This window comes from Neolamprologus brichardi, chromosome 7, assembly GCF_056152115.1.
Source record: "Neolamprologus brichardi isolate AB-2024 chromosome 7, ASM5615211v1, whole genome shotgun sequence".
NCBI lineage: Eukaryota > Metazoa > Chordata > Actinopteri > Cichliformes > Cichlidae > Neolamprologus > Neolamprologus brichardi.
In genome coordinates, this window is record NC_142110.1 from 28,621,477 (window position 1) to 28,645,799 (window position 24,323).

At 45.5% G+C, this 24,323-nt stretch overlaps 1 protein-coding gene across 1 annotated transcript; it reads right to left on the reverse strand.

Annotated features, from left to right (window-relative positions):
* Window positions 1-290: 290 nt before the first annotated feature.
* On the reverse strand, window positions 291-23,710 carry mfhas1 (multifunctional ROCO family signaling regulator 1). The gene is made up of 3 exons (XM_006782166.2): window positions 20,358-23,710; window positions 2,820-3,149; window positions 291-2,098 (listed from the first exon to the last, which is right to left on the reverse strand). The coding sequence occupies exons 1-2, from the start codon at window positions 23,308-23,310 to the stop codon at window positions 3,019-3,021; spliced, it is 3,084 nt and encodes a 1,027-aa protein (XP_006782229.1). The 5' UTR covers window positions 23,311-23,710; the 3' UTR covers window positions 291-2,098; window positions 2,820-3,018.
* Between the last annotated feature and the right edge of the window lie 613 nt (window positions 23,711-24,323).

Genomic DNA, 24,323 nt, shown 5'->3' on the forward strand with positions numbered 1-24,323 from the left:
CGAGACCCATGTTGAAACTTTACAGCAGAAATAACTAGAACTCACCTGTTTAAACTGTATCAAGGCTTAAAGTTTGCATTATTGGGGGTGTGGCCTTTTGACTGACAAGTGGATGGCAACACAGCTGGTTGTAGCTGCTAGCTGACTGCTAGTCTTCTCCTGATTGAATTCTAAACTGAACTGGGCCTCTGGACCATGTTTGTGCAGTTGTGATCTACAAACTGTACATTTTCCCAGTGAAAAGGTGAAACTGTGTTTAGAGCGTGAATGAATGACATGGCCTGCAGGTATTAAAGCAGTCATTGTTTATTTGGTATTTCATGATGAACTGTGAGACGCTGGAAGGAGCTACATAGAAAACCCCGTGTGCAGCCTCACAGTGAGTCATGCACATCATTGCACTGTAAAGAAAGTCAAAGCTCGAGTGGCGACACCTCAGGCCAACATACAAAAATAAAGATATTATTTACAAACAACAACATTTTCCCATCAGCACGTGTCAGTGTTTTCATCAGACAGTGAAAAGAAGTTCAACGTGTAGAAATCACTGTGGTTTCATTAGAAGACGCATAAATATCTGTACTCGTGCCACATCCTCGGCCCGAAGGCTCGTCTGCTACCTTCACATCAGTGTGTTCATCACAGTGTGTCTGAGAGCGCGTGCAGACCACAGGCTCCGAAACCTCAGCAGCCCCACACCATTGCACACCCCACACTGTGGAAATGTTTGAACAGCTCAGTCAGAGGATCTCCACACTCAGCATTCCCGTTTCTCACGGCTGAAAAGAATCAGTTTCATCATCTTCATGTTAAAAAAAAAAAGTTTTATTTTTTTAAATAAATTTACTCTGAAACCTCGTTACCTGTTCAGTTCCTTTACAGTGTGTCGTGAATAACGTTTGTGTCACACGGTTAAACACTGTGATTGTGTTTATAGTTGCACACATGATAATATGTGATCATGTGACTGTTGTTGTCCCAGCCCGAAATGTTTTAGGAGAAATATATTCACGAGATAATAACAAACCCCCCCAGAAATGTTCAGGCTACATGGTTCGGCTAGTGCTGCTTTTTTCATGGGTTTCATGGGAGATGAACGGAACCTAATTTGATGAACGTCAGAGAAGGAGAGACAGTAAAAGAAAAAATGTCCCCCTCAAAGCCCCGATGCTCTCAGAACTTCTACAACTTTGTTCATTTATTAATTAAGGTCACTAATGGGGTAAAACACGCCAGAGGAAAAATGGTTGAACTTCCTGCTGTTTTTGTCACCTGTGGTTTTAAGGCTTTTATGCGTTTCCCCGTTAGCTCATCCCATTTCACCCAGAGCTAACAGAGCCAATCACCAATAATTTCCAATGTTTTCTAATTGTGAAACAGTAATTCTCATTATTTCTGCACTGCTAACAGTTTCTACACTGTTAGCTAGTAACCTCATTTTTAAATTGTGAATCATTAATTTTCACGATTTCTGCATTTTTAACCCATAATAGTTTTGTAATTGTTACCTTTAATTTCCATCATTTTCTAATTGTGAAACATTATCCATTTATCCCCATTGTTAGCCGTTGTTCCCACTGCTTTGCATTGTTTTCCCATTGCTTTTGTATTGCTAACCATTACCACCGTTTCCCATTGGTAAGCATTATTTCCCATTATTTTCTCGCAGTCATGTGTGAGTTGCTGATATTTTCCATTATCTGTGTGAAATGAACACTTCCTGATGCTTGATACAGCGTTGATGTTGTAACTGCGTCCGTCCCATCATCACCTGAGATCTCCCGCAGAGCGCGTCGGGATCAGAGTCGCTCTGTGTCTCCAGCGGCAACCCGAACCTCAGTTTCACAGACTCCTCCCGACAAACTGTACGAAATAACAGAAAATCCAAATGTCCTTCAGTCTTTACAGCCGTAGATTCACACAGGAGGAAGTGGGCGTTACTGTTCAGAGAGAAACGTGTGAAGCAGCGCGTCTCGGTAAGGGGACCGAGGACAAGGAGGAGGAACTCTCATTAGATGCTACAGACTGTGTGGATCGCGTCGGGCTCATTGAAGCTCTTCAGATACCGCTCAGTGCGACGTGAAGAGGCGTCAGAGACCTGCAACACAAACAGGAAGTTAAATAGCCGCCAGGTGAAATCAAAGAGTCTTTAATTCACTCGGTCTGACAGTGACGTAAAAAATGTAACTGTAGCAACGTTTACATAAAATTAAAGTAAGAAAAATAAGAAAAGCAAATAAAACTTTAAAAGGAAAAATAAACACCAGGAATACGACAGAGTACGGTCATTGTATAAAAAATATACTTTTTTATACTTTGAAATATAAAAATATAAAGATAATAGTAAAAAAATTGATTTCAATTTAATTTGAATCATAAAGCTTCAAATCACAACAACAGTTACCTCCAGGCGCTTTATATTAAGATAAGATAAAGACTCTACAACAATACAGTGAAGCCCCAACAATCAGATGGCCCCCTGTGACCAAGCACTTTGGTGACAGTGGGAAGGAAAAACTCCCTTTTAAGGCAGAGCGTCAGGTCACACTCTCCTCAGTGTAAAATCCCAATACAAGTAATATTTGTTCATACAGTATTATTAATTTATTTTTATTATTATTATATTATTATAACCTGATTAAACTGAATGTTTGGTGTTACAGATTATAAAATGTGGAGGTTTTCTATCCATCGCAGTGTCCGTTGTTTTTATGGAGCTGATAAATGAAATCATTATTTTTTATTTGTATCACCTGAATGTTTGTAAACAAAAATACAAACATAACAAAACAAAAAAAGTGCATCTGGTGACCTCTGACCTTCGATGCTGTGTTCTGTAATTACTGATGTACACGTGAAGCAGAGACCTGTCGAGCTGCTCGCTCTGACTGCGGAGGAGGCGAAGTGGTGGTTGGTGGCTCAGAAAGGTGACAGACGATGGAAGCCAGAGGTCGGAGGTGGAGGCTCTGGTGACGCAGTGAAGACGAGCCAGGTCGGGGTAGATGGGTGGGCGGGGCTTCATTTGAGACAGGGGCTGAGCACGGTGGGGGTCGGGGGGTAAACGAGGGCCACGTTGACCCGCTCCGAGCCATTCTTTGGACAGACAATCTCGGTGAGGCCTTCGGGCCGCGGCTGGCTCAGCAGCTCACCTGCAACAGCGAGAACATCAAAGACGCTTTAATACAGGAAACAGATTTTCTCTGCAGAGGAAGTAGGACATTCCCGAAACATCACAGAGAAACCATCACACGTACAGAAAGCAGGATGCTCTGGTTTTAGGAACAGAAGAGGCAGCTGCTCTGCTGTTATCAGGGAGGAAAAGTTCTCCTCCAGCATTTCAGATATAAAACAATAAATTATCTGATGTTGGACCAGGATGCTGGGTGGACACTGATCTGCCAGTCAGACAGATCTCAAGGCAAATCCGCCTCCAGCTTCTGGAAGCTTCTCCTGTTCTCGCCTCTAGATTTGTAGTTGTCTTTTTTAATAATAAACTGCTGGCACAAATTTAAATAACTGAAGACTCACAGACATCTACAGGCAACAATAATCCTTCACACTAAACTCCATTTACTTGTCTTTAGTAAGAATCTGCAGCAGCAGAAGCTTTTATGAATTCGGCCACAAGGTGGCAGCAACGTCCAGCTGTGACCTCATGCTGCAGAGCAGAGTCCCACCAGCAGGGGGCGCCTGGTCCTCCTCTGTAAACCACAGTTTAAAGTCAGTCCTGGGTTTAGCTGCCGGTTTAGCCAGTGCACACAGCTGAGGGTCTCTGAGGTCAAAGTTCAGCCTGGATTCAGAGTCCGGATAATTTTTCCCCCTCATTTTTATGTAATTTAAAAGTGCGGAGGAATAAATGTATTTGTGTTACTGGGGAGAATTTCATGACGAGACCTCTGAATTTTCTTCAAGCATGACCTGCTGATAAAGATACTTAAAAGGGGAAATGGTTATAGGAGGTGAAAGGTTAAAGGTCGAGGCAGAGATGTTTAGTTCAGTGTCTCAGCTCTGGTGCTCTGCAGGGCGTTTTTCTTCTGCTCTCTCCCACTGTTATTATAAGTCATAACAAGGCGAGATTTCTGTAAAGCAGTAACAGGTCTGAGCTCAGAGCTGCACACAGGCGGCTCTCTGACTTCAGTTTCCTGCAGGGCTGAACGCCGTTCCTGTGCACGTCTCCATTTATAAGGCGTCCTCATCGTTTGTGTTTCCGCTGTGGATAAAAATACGATTAAAATCACGCACACACTTCCTGTGTGATCCCTCGTGTGTTTTTCTGGTAAACAAAGAAAAGCTGCCATCTGCAGATCGACACAGCCATCATTTTTCCTTCATCATCAGAATGGCTCCCTCCTCATCGAACAGCTCAGAGCCCAGCCGGCGACTGCTTGAGGAGGTTCAGTTTCTTACTCAAACCATGTTTATAAATCATTTTAATATCTTTTTCCATCCACGTTTGTTTCTTGCTCTTCAGCATCTCAGTGTGTGAAAACTGGACTGGGTTAGTTTGAGCTTGTAGCCACGTGTTCTCTTTATAACTCTAAGCTGCACTTTATGAAATGATTAGCGCTCTCCATCTTTGGATGGATGTACTGTTGAGGGTGGATGACGGATGACCTCAGGAAGCGTGTGACATGCCCTCCTGTACTGTTACCACTTGCTGTTCTAAAACACGTTTGAGTTATAATGTACTCTCCGACACTCAGCTCCACCTGGGTGTTTGTTGTTGTAGAGCGCTGATCATTCAGCCGCTAACAGAGACACGCCCAATGCATCACTCTGCTGCACGAACAACACTGAGCACGCTCCATAGCCAGTGTCTGGATTACACTCACTTCATTTTCAGGGCATCAGCAGAATAATACTGTGATCTGGCTTTATCTGACACACACACACACACACACACACACACACACACACACCTAATATCCTAACCTGCAGAGAGATAATACAAGCCACTAAAGCCCTACTTTTTTTTCTGTCACCGTGAACATTTACACAAATTAAATGCCAGATGTGCTCGTGATGTCAGGTGATTTGTGGCAGATGTGCGCAGTGGTGACCTGCCACATTTTGATCTGACTGATGTTGAATCTCCAGGATTTTCAGAATAATTCTTCCTGGTCAGATCAATCTGTTAATCTGGCTTTTCGTCCCAGTGTGCCTTCAGAGCAGCAGACCAGCAGGTATGACAGATCATTTTGCTCTCCGGAGCAGGAAGGCCAAGGTTTCGAGCTGTGACCTTCTAGCAGCTTCCTGTCATCATTGTGAGTCACTGATATTAAACAAAACTGCATCTCAAACGTTCAGCTGCAGTGAGAACCAAGCATCAAGCTCTAGAGCTGAAAAGCAAAGTGATGGCTGAGGAGCCAAAACCTGCAGTTCCTCCTAATATCCAGCACGTTTTACAGAAGAAATAAACACGTCTAAGTTATTGTGAGGATTGAGAGTTTGTGTTAAGAAACATGAGTTCACATCTTTAATGATCCTCTAAAAATCCAGCCGTAAGTATTTTACACCCAAACCAGAGTTTTTCTGGAAGCAGTAACCATCAGAGTGGGTAACAAAAACCCAAAGGAGTTCCACAGGCATCTATTAATCGATCCTCTGCTTTTTATTGATGTTTAAATATTACTTTTGTTTGTCAAAGCACAAAAAGTTTCCTCCTTCATAACAACATGGAGCCTTTTGGAGCATTTTTAATGCCATCATCGAATTAAGCACGCCGCTAACTTACTTACAGGCTCCAGAACAGGTGATTATAAATCTACGGGTGGTGTCATGGTGGCTACGTCTCAAAGAAATGAAGCAGATTTGTTTCTGACGGATGTTTTTACATCAGCTGCCTCAGACATCACTCACAGCCCGTCTGTCCGTCCGTCTCAGCAGCACTTAAACCATTAGGCTTATTGATCGTGTGCGTTCTCTCAAAGTGTCTGCAGCTGCTGGCTTTGCTGGCCTGAAGCCAGCGTCACAGACACAGTCAGAGTTACGGTCAGTGACGATTATTTGTAAGGAAGAGCAGCTCTATTATAACCATTTTATTAAACACGAGTACTGCAGAGCAACCGGAAGTACTGGGATATTTTAGATCTGAGTATTTCTGCAGGTCTTTGCCACCGGCTGTGTGGCTGCAGGAGCTCCTGCTCCTCAAAGTCACTTCAGCTACAGTTTGTTTCTAACCTGCTGCTGAGCTTTGCTGCCACGCCGGAGATCAGATGTTTATTTCATCAGTGGACGCAGCTGATGGCTCACACATCCGGCTGTGTGCCCTGAATTAGGCCACAGCCTAATAACTCCTCCTCCTCCTCCTCCTCCTCCTCCCTCTGACTGAGAAGAGTCACGCAGAAACCCACAAAGACCTGATTTCAAGGAACAGGAATGTTCCTCCCCCCTCAAACACCATCAGCAGGTAGAGGAGTCATGTCCTCCCTCCTGCTCCTTTGCTGTCAGCCATAAAAGGGAACAGCCTCCACTCGCAGAGAGGAGGAGGAGGGGAAAGTGTACCCGTATCCAGGAAACTCCCACTGGGATGTTTGGAAAATGAGAGAAGTAGTTTCACTCCATTCAAAAACTGGCCAGACCTCCGATTTCATTTCCTCCTCTGTTGTGAGGACAACTTTGAGGATTTGTGAGAGAACGTCTGCAGCGGGAAGGTTATTCCAGAGCTGAAACAGGAAGTTAGTCTGCAGCCAGTCCGACCCTCTGGAAGTTTTTCAAGCAACGCTGATAAAAATCTGATGGTTCCACTTTTTAAAACAGTCTCATTTTTTAATTTTTCTCTGCTGAAGCTGAATGTTGGAGTCATTATGAAGAATTTCCAGTGCTCGCGCTCTGCTGCCCTGTTTTATTCACTTATTAAACAGAGATTTTCTTTTATTTCAGTGACTTTTTTGGCCACGATTTAGCTCTCTACATAAATTCATAACAACAAACTCCCCGGTTCCGATTAGCCTGTAAACACAGCAGTTTGTTACTCTGACAGTTTCACGTTTCCTCACCCTAAACAGGAAACTGTGTTCACACAGACGAGCTCCTGCTGCCCCTCGGTAATGTGACGTGACAGTAAAGAACTGTATTTAAGGCTCATCTGATGTTTGAATCTGTTTATCACTGTGAACACAAACAGGTCTGCTGACTGTTCACAGTCTCGCCTCGCTCCTCCTAGCGTCACTCATCCTGTTGGAATATTTGCTGTTTAAATATTTACAGCCTTCGACCTGAAATAGAAATTTGTTCACGAAGCCGGAGAGGCCACACAGAGAAGTCTGCAGAGTCACCCTCGCTCCATATTGATGAGGGACGATCCCGTCTCTGCTTTCACCGCTGCTCACAGAGCGAGGCGATAACTGGGCCACGGCGACGGCCCGGCTCAGAACAAAACATCACACGGGAGCAGAAATCTGCTTAAACCGCTGCCAAGAGATTTCAGGGGACATCATCGACCTCAGCCGACCCCTCGCTGTCCCGCTGAGAGCCGTGAAACCGCTGCTGTCCTCACTGAGACTCGTTGTTTACAGGGTGGAGGTGCTTCAGCCCATAAGTTATGTTTTATTTCCATAACTATCTCATGAAGCAGCTGCAGAGCCAGCACCCATATACTGTATATAACAGACAAACATGGCCACTGTGACACAAACTACCCGCACAGCAGCCAAATTAGGTGATGCCATTAAAAATGCTCCAAAAGGCTCCAACAGCCAAGCAAGCTTTAAACCAAATACAGTTTAAAGAGGTGACTCACGGAAGTGCACTCTCCCGGTACACTTTATCATTTTTCTCTGATCAGGACTGAAGTTTGAACTTTGTGGTTGAGAAACATTTAGTCTCCATATCAGAGACGATCAGTATCAAAGGATCTGATTGATAAAGGCTTCATAGTTTATTAGAGCCCACAGCTCAGATCATCTGGGGGATTACTGAGCACGTGCAGACCCACACATGTGTTAACAGGAGCCGTTTGTCTTTTTCCAGGCCTCACTGTGTGTGTGTGTGTTCCTCTGTTTTAACACACTGAAGTGTTAATCCTCAGACTGAGCCGATGGCCTCTGTCAGCAGCTGCTCCTCATTCATTCATTCTCGTCGCTGCGCAGCTTTTCTCGTCGAGGACTATTTGAAGAGGATCTGCGAGGCGGCCGAGCTCTGGTTTCTGCTTTAAAGGTCACTGAATGTGCCTTCACATCTGCTGCTGCTGTCACCACTGTTAGCAGCTCAGGACTCAAAGGTCAAAGGTGAAAAACAGCAGCTCGCGATGCGCATTTCAACCAAAGACCAGCAGCAAAGCACCAGAAAACCTCCACGGCCCACAGTTGACACTGAAATACAGCCAACTATAAATACACAGAGAAGTGCAGACCCCGGACACCACACCAGGATCTCAGGCACAAAGAAAAGGCTGTGCTCCATCTCTAACACTGAAACACTCACGAAAAGGATGTTCCAGGAGAATCTAGTAGATTATATTACCACATCATTATTAACTGGCTGAAATTAAGTTGATAGGAATGAAAAACTAAATCTGCTGACTTCATTTCTGCTCTGTAACCTAACAGAAGCATCAGTTTGAACGCCGCTGAGCTGTGAGCTCTGCCGCCCTGAGCCAAGGAAGTGTGCAAGCAGGATATGCACTCAATAAAATCCAGGATATGTGAAATGGAGCAGAATGAGGTGGCGGGATGAGTCTCAGAGAGCCGCCTCAGACTCTGGCAGACCCAGATACCGTGACCGCACCGCTAATCTCCTGTGATCAGCAGCTGTACTGGCAGTGAGGCCGTTCCTCAGGAATGCGTGGCCTACTTCCAGAGTGCAGGAAAACCACCAGAAATAACTGCAGCCGGTCAGCCGGCAGGTCTGAGCGCAGCCACGCTACCCGAGCAGCAGGATTAACGGCCATCTCTGCTGTGGAGGTATGAGAGGAATGTGATCACGCTGCTGAGGATCCAAACGGTGAACGATGGACCGTCTGTGTTTCTGTTCTGGTGATTTACCTGCCAGAGAATCTGAGCTTCACAGGCAACTATTAAAACCGCTCAGGATCTGCACAGCTGCTGTGAAACTCACCAACACTACTACCACTGACATATCTCACTTCTTCTGAACGTAAGGAGGATTCATGATGAAGCATTTCTATTTCCTCTGATCGTTAAATAGAACAAATGTCAGAAACTTTCACTTCCCTGTGCAAAACAGCCTGAAGCTCCTCTCACATCCTGGCTTCGGCTTTCTCTCCAAAGCTCCGGGATTCCCCAGAAATCTGCTGCTAATAATCCTCCACTCGCCCTCTGTGTGTGTGTGTGTCCAGCTGTTGACATCTGCTGCGTAATGACATTAAATGGTTTACAGCTGAGCAGATAATTTGGGGTTATTTCAGCATGGTGTATTTGCCACCTCCTCCAACATAAAACTGAATAAACGAGCTGATTATGTAAGCCGCTGATTGCCCCCGATGGAAATCTCAGTTCCAGGAAGCGTATTTCAGTGTTTCCTTTCAGTCAGACAGAAAGCAAACATTTTACAAAAGGGATCTTTTTTGAAAAGGTCACAATTTTTCCACCCTGACGTACTCAGGCTGACGTGCTGTGACCCAACTTCTGGTTTCAATACGACAGAGTTCGCGTCACAGCGATGCGCTTGCACAAAAACAGTGAGGAGGTAGTAAAGAACGTTTCTGTTACACGACAGAAAGCAAGTGAGGCTCTGGAACAGAGCAGATTAAACAAAGTTGCGCACCGAGCAGAGGAAAATACAACGCAGGTGAACCCGGGACAGTGAAGACAACAACAAGGGTGAGAACAGGAAGAAAGGAGAAAAGGTGAAAGAATGAAAGAGGGACAGTAACGCAGAGGTGAAGTCGAATTAATAATGATAAGGCAGAAAATAAAGTAAAGATTGGACAGAACGGTTCAGGCGAACTCACTCAGGAGAAGAAAAGGGCAGTAACACAGCGAGGTACAAACAGGGAAACAGGAAGTAAATGTTATAATGGTGCAGGTGAACTCAGGACAATAAACAGGCGGGAGAGAAACATGAAATATGTCTGCATTTATCCTCCTTAACTCAAACATCTTCATGCATATGATCACTCTCAACATCTATTTGTTTTAAAAACTGTTGGAATATAAAACCCACATCTTTTTTATTTTCATGTTCATCATCTCCCTGTGAATGCCACGTTATCTTCTCTGTTTGTGTCACGTAAGTAACGCCACGAACCTTCACTCTGAACGTGTCAACAGATGCCGAGGATCAACCAGCCTCAAATGAACCGACGCTGTCCTTCAAGATCAGGCTCTTCTCATCACATCATGTATCTGGACTGTTTTCACTGTTTTAGTGAAAACAGTCAGAGCTTCTTCAACGTCCTGTGCTCTGCGAGGTCATTATCCTGCAGTCTGATCACATGACCCCACAGCGCTGTTACATAATCCTGATAATAAGCAGAGCGCTAAATATCAGACACACACACACACTTCCTGTGTTACTCAGTCTCAGGCCGACAGACCAACAGACAACAGATCTCCTCATCCTCACACTCCAGAAACACTGCAGGCGTGTTCAGAGGAGAAGGCGATGAGAAACGCTCCAGCTGCTCTGACGAGAACCAACAAGAACTGGGGGTCAAAAAACCGAAAGCTCATTTTAACCAGACAAGAATTTGAAGGCCTGACCTCGTGGTTCAAAAACATGAATTACAGCTTAAAGCACCAAATCTGACTGAACTCAGAGCGTGTTTAACAAGCTGGAAACAACAGGAAGTAGGAGGCAAAAAGCTTCAAGTGTGACACTTTAACCTTAAGCAGCACGTTGTGCCTGCTCCCTCTCTGGTGACGGGAAAAGAAAAAAGCTGCGGTAACGTGTTGGAGGTCAGACTCATGGACTGTAAATGCTCTGGTTTAGTGAGCGCAGCGGTTCTCCTCACTGCAGTCCTGTGTTTGTATCTCAGTGGTTTTTATGGCTGAAGGCTGTGTTCAGTTCAGCAAACAGTGGGTCAGCATGACGACAGCAGCTGTGGCGATTGGATCCATCTGTCCAGAGCTCGTAATCACTGAATGTGTAAAAGTTAATAAAGCAGCGCTCCTGTAGAAGAACTCTATGAGCAGGCGAGATCTCTGTGCCATCACGGGAGGATAACTACAAAGTAAATATGAAGCAAAGGCAAATATTCCGCCCGTTTCAGCCGTGACTTTTTTTTTGATCACAAAGCTGAAAACATGAAATAAAAGCAGCTGGTCTTCACTGGGTTAGAGGCCTTATTGGAGTGTGTCAGCCAAAACATTTTAAATATGGAATTTAATTAGACATGAGTTTCTTATCTGCAGAATGGAGATTAGAGTTAACTGTGCAAAGTGCTGAAACTGGAAATGGAGTTTGGTTCTAAGCAGACGTGCAAAAGAACAGTTTTATATACAGAGAGAGCCGGAATATAAGGTTAAAGGTTAAAGAGCTGCAGCATGAACAAAGTTTGTTTTCTGTACATAGTAACTGCAGGATGTACAGTTGGCTGTATGTACAATACAAACAATGTAAACGTCAGCGGTTCAGCCAGTGGTGAAATCAGAGCAGGAATATGCTGCTCCAAAAATTGCAAACTTTTGTGTTCAGTAGTTGTTGGAAAGCAAGCCAAAAGGTGCAAAAAACCCGGGGACAGGTAGGTTCAGTGACAGGCCATTGATACTGCAGTGTTAGTGTGTGCTGCACAGGACACCAACACTGCAGACCAGTGTCAGCTCTAACTGTCTGCTGGGCTCAAAGTCCACATCAGTTTGTGCACAGAAACCATCAATCAGGCTTCTGGCGGTTTAACATCCCCATAAAAATCATCTTAAATACACACATTGTGTTCCAGACGTGGTTTGTGTTTGCATCCAGGGAACAAATGCGTTCCTGCAGCACTCACTGAGCTGCTCCCACGTTTCACTTTCCACATTACCTTCTTAAATTCCACTGAAACTGTGAGCTGCGATCAATGAACGAGCCTCCCGCGGTGCGTTTACTGTCTAAGCCGCTGACTGAAAGATTGAGGCTGAGTTTCCACCTCCGGCAGGCCCAGTGCTGTCTAAATAAAGCTAACGGTGCCAGCAATAAACCTGGAAGGAAACTGTAGAGACAAACGGATGTGTTCTTATTGTGAGCGGCGGCTGCTTTCTGAGTAGCTGCAGGGCTGATGTTAAGGGCGTCGGGATTCCTAATTTACTGAGCTGACAAACAGCTGCTCGCGGGGAGCAGACGTGCTTTCAGCAGCCAAACACCTTGCTGCGGCCAGGCTGCGATTTAGCCGTCAGAGCTCTGAAAACTGATGAATGTTCAGTTACACTTGGTTTTTTTCAGAGTCAAAGGCCATGCTGCAAACAGCACATCTGTGCTCAGCGTTTCTGGTCTAAAAGCAGAAGTTAAACGACTCATCCATTCTGAGCATGAGTAACTCTCTAACTGAGCTAGATTACACATCAGGAGTGGTCTTCAGCTCTTTTTATTTCCCATCCCTTCTCCTGATGACTGTCTTCAGGTCGACTCATCTGCGGCCAGCTGATGAGGAAATCCTCCACCCTGACAGTCACATGTCTGAGCAAACAGAGCGGGATTACAGTGTGGTGATGTAACGGGATTGCCTTCCTCACCAGCTCATTACGTGTCACTCACATGAACAGAAAGAACACAAATGCCTGTCAGGTTGTCCCATCAAGGCGAAGCTCGAGTCTGATGCTGAAACTTCACAGAAACCGGACGTGTCTGAACAGGTGGCCTGAAAGCCAACCATCGCTCATCATCTGAGAACAAACCACAAACCTTCTGCTTCTTTATTCCAGCACGGACCAAAGTTCCCCAAAGTGATAATATCAGTGTGTGGCAGGAATAAGGCACGGCGGGTCCAGGGATCAGCGTTTTCAGACATTTTATTCACAACACCTCACACCACACACCGCCAACCCCTGAGTCCCCGTGTTTTAACACGGCGGGCGTGATTGCGGATGCCGTGCAGGTGCGTCCGCACGGCACCGCAGACCACGCCCCACCACACAGTGTTTGTCCGGTGAAGGTCACATGATCTCACCGAAAGCTCCCAAACAACCATAAATGGAGCGTGTAAAAAAACTGCTTTCATTGTTTATGACGTCATATCATAAACAATGAAAGCAAGTTCAGAGTTCCTCTTTTAGGCACTCAGTGAAAACATTGACGAGTTCAGACATGTTGCTCCTCATCCTCACATACAGGTCACCTGAGACCATCACAGATCCTCTGAAGGCCTCACAGCGGATTCTTCACACACTGAGATGTTTATGAGCCGTGTGACAGCTGTGGACGCCTCAGTGACGGATTCTTTGTTCAAGCAAACATCACAAGGCAAAGAAAAATAATGACGCTTCATTCTCTGATGTCTTAATTAAAAAAAAAAATCTTAAACTGCATATTTTCTTTTATTGCATTTTCCTTCTTGAAAGATATTTGAAAAATAAAATATGTCATAGATGACATATCTGAAATATGACAAAAAACTTCTGAGTCACAAAAGAGAAACAAGGGTTACATTTAGTAGGTGTTTAAGGGGTAAAGAGTTAAAAATAAATGTTTTAAGTTTGGTTGAAAAATTAAATGTGAAAAGTTTTCATCACAGTCTGATAATAGGATATGAACTTTACCCGAGTTTACCTCTGTACATTTGTTATAAAGGAAGAAACATTTTGTGTTATAATTTAAACATGAATAAAAAGTAGAGGACCGATAATCGAGCCCTGTGGAACGCCAAAATGCCCTATTCTGGTTTTTGTTACAGTGATCTCTGAAGGTTACTGCTTCCATTAAAACTCTGGTTTGAGTGTAAAACTTTGCAGACCAGATTCAATTCAATTCAATTTTATTTATATAGCGCCAAATCACAACAAAAGTCGCCTCAAGGCGACTGCCAGATCTTTAGAGGCTCATTACACATGTGGACTCATGATAGAATTTAAACAAGTGATTTATAAAAATCACTGCTCCGTGAGTGCTCAGCCGATGCTTGGTGAAAGGCTGCTGACAGCAGTCACACAAAAGCCTTTAGCTGGCATACACAAGATTTATTATCTGCCAGACAATCTGTGACTCTGCTTTCGGAGCAAGAATCAGATGATGCTTGCTTACACACTACATCTGCTCAATGCCGAACTTGTAAAGTCAGTAAAAACCTGTGACATCGTCACGGTGATTAAAAAACATATGGAAACGTCTTTAAAATGTGTTCCCAGGAGGCTCCCTGTTTTCATATTTCCATATCAAATGATTTAAATTTGATTTATGTCCCGTCCAATAAAATCCTGCTCAGACAAACAGCTCAGTGAGTTAATCCAAAGTCGGAGCCTCCAGTCTGAACACGCTCAGACTGATACCTGGCTCAGGTTCAGAACGGGCAAACATGCCACGCCACGGCAGCCTGAGGCTAAACCACCTCTGTGCGGTGAAAACACAAAGCACGGGAGGTCGGCATTTGCAGGGCGTGAACACCTGACGGGCAGGTAGGTCGCATACAGACTGCACTGACTGCAGCACGACAGTTAAAGAGGCTCTGCATCGGACCCGGGCTAATCCCAGCACATCCTCTAACTGGATTAACTGGAGATGCACAACGAGAGTGAAAGTGCTCAGACCACAGCCGCAACACGTCCTTCTCACACACGCACGCACGCTTCTGTTAAAGATTAAATAAATAAATAAATTCTAAATACAGAATATAAACTCTTAGTTACTGTCAGTGTGAGTACAGTCTCTTTGGGTCTGTTTGGGTTTTGGTCTTCCAGTCTGAGGATTGTTGTGGGCATGCGCTCAGACTAAGTCTTTCCTGTCAGGTCCTGAAGCTCCGATGAGTCGGAGCTGTGAAGTCAGGATGTTCGAGCAGAAGCTATTTTGACTGCTGTCTAATTTAGCACCGACATGACTTCCAATGAAGCTCAGAGAGGTATTTAACATTGACTGCTTCAGGCTGACAGAAATACCCACCAGTCACAGTGAAGGTCCAGACTCCCCGAGGAGCCGGCCCTCCAAAACAACGTGAAATATACAAGTTATTTTACAGCTGAGCCAATCAGCCAACGCCAGTCAACGCTCCAAATGATCAAACTATAGTCATCTTAAATTATTTCCCCAAATCATTTTAATGTTAGTTATACAACAAAAGGCATCTGACACTGGATCCAGGTCAGGACTGTCATACTGACAGGTGCTCTCAGATGATGGACAACATACACCAGATGCAGAATGTAGAAGAAAGCAACAGAATGATGAGCGCATGCATCACTACGAATCAGAATGTGCATGATCTTGCAATAATTCTTAGATTTTAAAATAACTCAACAGTTTTACAACTTTTCCCTCTTTTTTAACAGCTGGTCAGAGGTGAAATGCTATCAGAAGCAACTTTTAAATGACAAAACTGTTATTAAGGACCCAGAGTCGGGCTGATAAAGCCCGTTTTAGATGTTTCTGCACAGTCAATGTGAACTCTGTGAGGTGAAGGTAACGCGTCACAGGTTTACCACACCTGTGTGCACTCAGTCAAAAGCAAACAGTTGAGCCATCAGCGTGGTGTGTTTCACAGTGAAGAACAAACAGTATTTTTGCTCGATATGTGCACACAGAGCTCCTCTGACTAATTATTACCATTTTATTTTATAGTCTAAATGTTTTTAAAAAAATCTGTAACAGATGATCTGTGCTTCAAAAAGATATATAGACTGAAAACTGACAAAGCAATCGCAAATAGGTGTTTCAGTTGGACGCCTCCATCATTTCCACGAGCCTCAGATCTCAGAGCTTGAAAACAACAAGTTTTCACATAAAAATGAATTTTAAAAAAAATGGATCATCAAATATCAGAACTGTGGTCAGTTATACTGATATCACTGACAAATTGATGAAGAAATCATCCGCGTAGCTCACAGGTGAGTCAGGGAATAATGACAGTGCCGTGTACAGTGTGATCAGCGGGAACCCCGGGGCCCCAAAGGATGGGTCGAACCTGCTGCAGAGTTTGCATTGAGGTCACAGTGAAGCAAGACAAACGGAGGAAACACAACACAGTGTGAGAAAACGCAAACATTTTTCAGTTCCTTCCACAGCGAGAACAAACTATGTTTAGTCTGTTCGACTCCCTGGAGCCGAACTGATCAACACTCGGCAGCCAAAAATATCATGACCATAAAAGGCCCGAAGAAACATTCTGCTGACCAGCGTTAACGGGCAGATCTGCTTGCAAAGGTATGAGAGAGTGTGTGTGTGTGTGGACACTGTTAGAGGACCAAAACAAGTCCCTTTTTTTCCTCGCTGCCTGCTGATGTCGATTATCCAATCACAGCTGCTGCTCTCATCCTGTTTAACCGTTTAAAAACAAAAAACAAAAAAACAAACACCTGACCTCCATCGCAAACAGACAAAAATACACAAAATATCAAAACCTGAGGAATAACTGTTACTTTTAGTGGGATAATAAAATAGTAGAATATCAGTTTTCACACATGTTGAAGGTTTTCTCTTTCATTAAGTGATGATAATCAAACCACAGAGTACAGTTTTAAACAACCAGGTTAGTCTGCATCCACAGACTCAGATACCTGCTAATTATTCTCAGCAACATCCAATCAAAAACCTCAAATTTCACTCAGCAGAACTGAAGCTACATGGATGCTTTGTTAGTACAATTACCTCACTACAGCCATGTTATTAATCAGATGAGGTCATTAAAAATGCTTCAAAAGTCTCCAACAGCACAAACACGCTCCACAGATCCAGTTCAGGTGAAGCCTCAAAGACAAGTAACAACTACAACCATCTACCTGTCAGCCACACCCATAATCATGCAAAGTTTACAGGTGTCATGAAGGAGGAAACATTTTGTGCTTTAACAAACAAGTATATCTTTAAATATGTATAAAAAGCAGAAGATTGATAATAGAGTGGATCCCCACAATCTCCTATTCTGGTTTTTGTTACCCACAGTAAGAAAACTGAGTCACTGCTGGAGTTTCTGCTGGACGTCAGAAGAACTGCAGTTTGGCTGCTTCTGGCAGCAGCTAACCGTGACGTCTGCACGTTCAGAGTTTACTTGTGTTCATTTTTTAAAGGATTCTAGATCTTTTTGTTTTCTTTTTTTTCTGTGACATGAATCAAACCTTTACACCAAAATAATCATAAGCACTCTAAACTGTCCACATTCTGTTATCTAATCGTGAAGCGGGGCAGCATCTGCGTCCGCTCACTGAACCTGAAGCCTGTTTCCTCTGACAGCCGCTGCTGGACTTTCCCTGCAAAACAAACCCTTTTTTCTGAGTTTGATGTCTGGGCGGAAGTGACTCCACGGCTGCCCACTAACAAAGTTGTTCTCTTTAAAAAAAAAAGAAAAAGAAAAAGCTCTTGGAGCTCTCACGGAGGACTTTCTCTCTCTTATAAGCTATAAAATGACTCGTTGAACATCACCGCTGTCATCATAAATCATATTTGCATCAAAAATGTCAGACCAGGCAGGGACCACCTTTAAACTACACAATTATTGATCTTTTTTTTGCTCATTTTAAAAAATGTGTTTCAGTTTTTACAGTCAGATATGATGGGCGGCTTTCATTCCCGGGGTTCATCATCCTCTGTTATCAAGCAGGGTGTGTTTACTTAACTTTAAATACAGTTCTTTGTTGACCCTGCGAGAAAACTTACTCAAACTGACTCGAAATTTCTCATTGCAGAGGGTTAATGAACCAACATGCTGATTAAAACTGAGCAGCAGGTGAAGATCTGCAGGGTCCATGTGACACCTCAGGATGAGAATGTTTTGAATTTGATTGCACCGACTCCAAAATGGGGTTGACGCTCAGCCACAGAAATATCTGTTCAACTGCTCATTAGTATCTAATCAGTCAATCACGTGGCAGCAGCTCGGTGCATTTAGTCATGTAGACGTGGTCGAGATGCCTGCTGAAGTTCAAACTGGGGATCGGACTGATGAAGAAAGCTGATCTACAGTAAGTCACCGAGTGTGGCATGGTGTCGGTCTGAGTGTTTCAGAAACTGCTGATGTGTTGCCATTTCCCACAAACATCTTTGAGTTTACAGAAAAAATATAATACTGCCGCTCTATAGAAAGCAAGCTGATAGAAGGTAACAGGAACTCAAATAAGCACCTGTTACAACCAAAGTATGCAGAACAGCATCCTTGAACCTAGCAGCAAATGAGCTGCAGCAATTGAAGAGCACACTGTGTCATTCCTGTCAGTAAGAACAGGAAATTGAGGCTGCAGTTCACACAGACTAACAAAACTGGACAACAGAAGGTGGAAAAACTAAATCATGACGCGTCACGTCAGAAGAACTTTAAACTGAAAGGTCAGAGAGAAAATGCAGACTGCTCTGTGCAGAACCCGGTGACAGTGGGGAGAAGAAACCCCCAAAACTCAGCGACAAAAACTAAAGCATAAATGAAACAACGCAATCAGCTTCATCAAGAACATCTACTTCAGATAATAAAAATGAATATCACAGCAGATTCACAGCACTAAAACTGAGAATATCAGACGACTTCTTTATCGGTACTGACCTCACGTGTTTGAGCACCACCCTTTGTGCTTCCACCCTTTTATTTTGTCCCCCAACTTGCTGCTCCTGATCAGAGCCTGAAGATCTCCCAGAGCAGACAGAGACTTTTGTCTGCATCAGTCTGATTATTATTGATCAACGTTCACGCAAACGATTACTTTGATTATTGATTAGTCAGCTGGTTATTTGGCTTGTTTAAATGACAGTAAATATCAACTCCACCTCCTGGAGCTTCATGAGGACTAAAGAGAAACTTCTGGGTGTTTCCCCACAGAATAAGGACCGTGGCGCGTCTCCCCCTGTGGGAGTGTGTGTTAGAAAACCAATTTGCTTCCTTTAAAAAATGCTCTGAGCTGAGTGAGCCTGCGCTGGGCTGCTGATGATCTAATGTGAATAAATCCAATAAAAGCAGCATGATGTAAGCGACACCTTACATCGCATCACGTGACTCTGCTGACCGCTTTACGGGTGCAGCATTGAAAGCAGGTCACTCTGCAGCTGCAAACACAAGCAGCAGGATTAACTATGTCCCCGAGGCTGGGAGAGGGGGAGGGAGGGGGGCATCCTGCACCTCTGTGCACCTCCTCCTCCTCTCTGTCTAACCTGATGTCAGAGGCTTTTGTTCGGCTCTCTGAGGCATCCTCTGCATGTTTCATGGAGCCTCGTTGAGATTCAGGGCGTGACGGAATCTGATTAACAGGAGCCGCAGAAGCACTAAAGCAAATCTGTGGAGGTAAATGTCACGCTCATGTTACAGTAAAGTCAAACAGGAAACAGAAACACCGTGAAGTCCATTACACTCAAAGAAAACTCAAAACCCTTCGGTCTACAGCGTCGTTTGGGGACACGTCTGCTTCCTCTTCAGTATAATGGAATAAACGGCCCAAAGTGCTAAAAAAGGCAATCAGTGAAGCACAAAGTCAGCGGCCTGCAGGGCGTCACCCAACCTTCCACTGGGTCATTAACCCATTGCTGCTGTTAGCCAGTTTTACTCCTATAAAAGTCGCCCCAAAAGTCATAAAAGGGAATAAAAAGCAGGCACTGCTGCTGAGGTGAAATCAGAGATCAGACATCCATCATCGTGCATGAACCTGAGCTCAGACTCCAGACTCTCACCCTGAAAACCTCTGAAGAAACGAGCTCAACTGGTTTCCTACATAAAGGACTTTTAAATGAAAAACATTTAAATCACCTCAATCTTCTTTAAACTATTACATTTAGAAAATGGAATAATAATAATAATGATAATACATTAAAGCACACTATACATATTATAATACATTATGTTTTCACTTCATTTTAACTGACTTTAAAGAGCTTTAATATTTTTCACTTTTTATTACAAACATATGCTTTTGTGTTTTTGTATAAGATCAACGGTGAGATTTACTCTCACTCAGAAATATATTGAATATAATCAATGACAAAACAAAATAATGGTTCGATAAAACAGAATGTGACAAAAAATATAACTAAAGTAGCTCTTAAGTATGAAAGTTTAAGTTATTTTACTTCTATGAGCTGTTTTAGTTTATTCTACTCTACTGAGCTGTTTCAGTACAGAAATTTCCCTATCCCTGCCCAGTGGCCCTGCAGGAGTATTTGTCTGGCCCTGTGCATCCAGCATTCAGGTTTCCATTAGCAGTTAAAGGGTCACACAGTGACTCAGAAGTACTTTTACTTTTACTCATATAACAGTGTTAATATAAACAACTATAAGTGAGCCTGTGACTGATCTGCATGTATATGGGACAAAGCCCCATCCTGACTGTTGGTGAGTGAAACGGAGATTAATGAGGTCTTACCTGGGAAGGCGTGTGGGTTGGACGACCCTCTCTTGAGGCACTTGGAACAGAGAACATGTACAGAGTAGTGCAGACCGGGCCACTCCTGCAGCAGCATGTTCAGCTCCTCCACCAGTGGAGTGATGGCCTGCCAGGCAGTCCAGATGTTGGGCAGTGAGGCATGGCTGGCGATGGAAAGAGTCTCCACCTGCAGCTTTCCTTTGGCAGGCCGGTGGCTGATCACCACGGGAACTTTACCCCGATAAGCGAAGATCTGGTGCTTGCTGTCTGAACGCTGCACCACGTGGCTGTTGATCTGCACGCTGAAGCGTGCGAACAGTCCAGGAGGAAACAGGAAAGGGAAACTGTACTGGATGTGCAGCTGCTCCACAGAGAAGAAGTTACACAGAGGCAGAGAGCTCCCGCCAGCTGAAGCATCCACCTGGACCTCCTCGCTGCTGACATAGCTGGGGAACTTGTACCACACAGTCGCGCCATTCAGAGGCTTGCTGCGGGGTTTGTTGATGCAATAGCAGATCCCCATTTTCTCCAGTAGCTCCATGATGAGATGGAGGTCCTGCTGGGTCTGGATGAGCGGTCTGAGGAGCAAGCGGATGACATTAGAGGGTAGGAGTCCATGCTGGAGGAAGCCCTCAACGTGGTGCTGCAGATGGGTGACCCTGAGGTTCTCTCCCTTCTCGTCCTCTATGACCAGACTCACCCGCCCCTTGTCCCCCCTCTCCCCTTCAGAGAGGAGCCGATCCAGCAGGGTGGACTCATCCCTCTGGAAGAACACATTGAGAATTGCAATGAATCGTGGAAGATTGTGAAAAACGTATTCCCTTAGCGTGAGGCTGTCCTCAAAGTAGAGCAGCTTTCCACTCTCGTGCAGGTAGGATAAAGCGCTCTGCAGCCGGTCCTCAGTGAGCCCTGCCTGCAGGCCCAGCCGGGCTGAGTCCCACCACGAGAGCCACAGGTCTTTAGGCTTAAAGTGCAGCTCCTCCAGCATCTGCCAGGACTTTGGCAGCACACGATGGAGGTTGGGGAAGATCTCCCTGTGTTCTGCAACGGACATGAGCTTCTCCCTCAGCCTTGGGATGTTCCTCTGAGCACCTGTGCAGCTAACTCTCAGGACAGGAGAGAGGATCTGCAGCCGGTGGTTCAGCATGTACTGCAGCTGGGCTTTTCGGCGCCTCAGGTTTTTGTCAGTGACACCGTAAAAGAGGATGTGAGGGCTGGAGGTGCGGACGTTGTAGCCCTGCTCCAGAGCCTGGTCCACCTGCAGAGCCTGCCCCCTTAAACTCTGGATGTCCCTCTTCTCCTGCAGGCCAATCTGCCTGTGGATGTCCAGAGTCTTTTCCTCCACCTCCACCTCTGCACACAGGTCTGTGTGCGTGCCCACCAAGCAGACTACAGCATGGGGCACTTTGGCGCAGAGCAGGTGGAGGAAATACCCAACATGGGTGTAAAAGTTCTTGGGCGAGTACGTTTTGAGGTTGATGACGAGAATGTAGAGAGCACCGGGGGAGAGAAAGAAGGGTTTGATCAGGTCGTAGTTTTGCTTCCCTGACAGGTCGTACACGAGGAACGTGAGGTGGCGATCAGCGTCTGCCACCCAGTTGGTGACTTCAATTCCTTTGTTTCCCTGGTTACTGCTGGCGTCCTGCTGCGTGCACACCAGGCTCTGCCTCAGCTGGGTTTTCCCTGCGTTTTGGGTCCCCATCAGGACCAGTTTGAGCCGCGGCTTCACGGCAAACTGAGAGTGTGCAAGCTCCTTCTGATACACTGCGATGTATGGGATTCCCTTCATGCACACCTCGTATGGTGGCTGGATCAGAGGGTTATCCTTCACTTTCCAAATGTTCACTTTGGAAAGCTTTCCAAAATTATCTGGAAGAATGGCTATTTGGTTACCCTGTAAAACGAGCTCCTCCAGATTCTCCAGCTCCACGATGGAGTCAGGCAGATATGTGATGCTGTTATTGTCCAGCCACAGGTTCACCAGCTTCCCCAGCTGGCCGATTTCCTCTGGAATATGAATCAGTCTATTCCTGCTCAGGTAAAGCTCCTCTAATCCCGTTATGCTCAAAATAACCTGGGGAAAGTTTTCAAAGTCATTTGAGGACAGATTGATCATTTTGAGACTTTGCAGGCTGCCAAAGGAGGGGGGCAGCTCTCTGAGGTGGTTCCCGTCCAACATCAGGCTCTCCAGGTGCTGCAGGTGACAGAAAGTGTGGGGTAAGGAGGACATGTGGAGGCTGCTGAGCCACAGGATTTTGATGGACTGCAGCTTCCGAACGTCCGCTGGTAACACCTCAAACTTATTCCCAGAGCAGTCGAGCTCCTCCAGCTCACCGAGGGCCATGATCTCGGGGGGGAACTGGTTCAGCTTGTTGTGATCTGCATCCAGAGTTCGCAGGTGGGCGAGGCCGGAGAACGACCTGGGGAAATCATGCAGGTCGTTAAAGCTCATGTCGAGCTCCTCCAAAGACTGCAGAGCTCCGATCTGAGCTGGCAGGTGCTGGATTTTGTTGTGGCTGATGCACAACTTCTTCAGCCCTTTCAGCTGCCCCACGCCCTCAGGAAGGCTCCTCAAACAGTTGTGGCTCATGTCGAGCTCCACCAGCCGCCCCAGCTCAAACACTACCCTAGGGACAGAGCTGAACTTGTTCCTGCGGAGGACCAAGACGCGCAGGTTGTTCAGGGAGGATCCCAGGCCGTCCGGCAGCTCCTGCAGGGAGTTGTTCCCCAGGTTGAGCGCCTCGATGTCGGCTATGTCCTCTGGCAGGATGATCTGGTTGTTTTTGGAGCAGAGGGTGAGCTGCCTCAGGTTGCTCCGCAGCTTCCTGGAGCGGAGGGCGGCATCCCTCCACAGCCTGGCCGTTTTCAGATTGTTCTCCTTGTCCTCCATGGCGCTGCAGCCGGACCCCTCCTCCTCCTCCTCCTTCTCCTTGTTTTCATTGAGAGTTTTCATGGATCCTGAGCGGGCAGCATGGTGGACGGAGTCCCTCGGAAATCAGCGCGCTCCTCACCCACAAACCCTCCTCCTGAGAGGGCAGACGATCCGCTTCGAGTCGGGAAATGATCGAGTTTGTCGAGAGGAGCGGGAGGCGTGTGCGCGGCCGCGGAGGCATCCTTTTCTCCTGCGCCACTCAGCACACAATAAAGGCAGACCTCAGCGCTCACAGCTCCGGCTTTAAACCGAAACTCCGGAGCATCGCTTCTCCTCCAGTCATCACCGCCGCCCTCATCGCCTCCATTAGCCGTCCTCCGCCTCTTTCCCTCCTGGTGGATGTGCGCGTTTGTGAGCGCTCTCCGAGCCTCCGTGTCGCTTCCTGGGAGCGGGGAGTGGAAGTAAAGGAGCAGCCGCTCACTGCGTCAGATCTCTGAGCCCTCCTCCTCCCTTTCTCCTCCTCCCTTTCTCCTCCTCCCTGCACTGTGGGGAGCAGCAGGAGGAGGTGGAGGAGAAGGGACAGTAATCGGAGGGTGAAAGCTCCCTAAACTGTGCAAAGAAATTCAGACCAAACACATAAACAGTGAACAGTTCGACAGAAACATTTCTGCCGAGACAGAGAGAGACGATCAGCTGATGAATGCAGAATTTATAAATATAGTCTGAATACTCATGTTTACACATGCAGAGGTTCAGAGTCCAAAGAGGATAAATGCGAGTAAAAAAATAAAAGAATAAAGGTGATAATACGAGTGATAAAGTCTGAACATGAGCCCGAAAAGACTGTAAATGTGAGTTCTCCGACGGCAGAAGAAGGACTCTGCCTCCACGTGCTGGTCATGATGTGGAAGTACACCAAACAGCACGTTTAATTCCCAGGCGTCTCCTACAGAGCTGTTATAGCTTAGTGTTTCTAATTAGTTTATTTTTATTTTCTGTTCTGCATTCACTTCAGCTCAGTTTCCAGAGTGTGTTCACTCATTTCAGTATTCTGGTTGAATTTCATTAGTTTCCCTCTTTTTTATTATTCACAG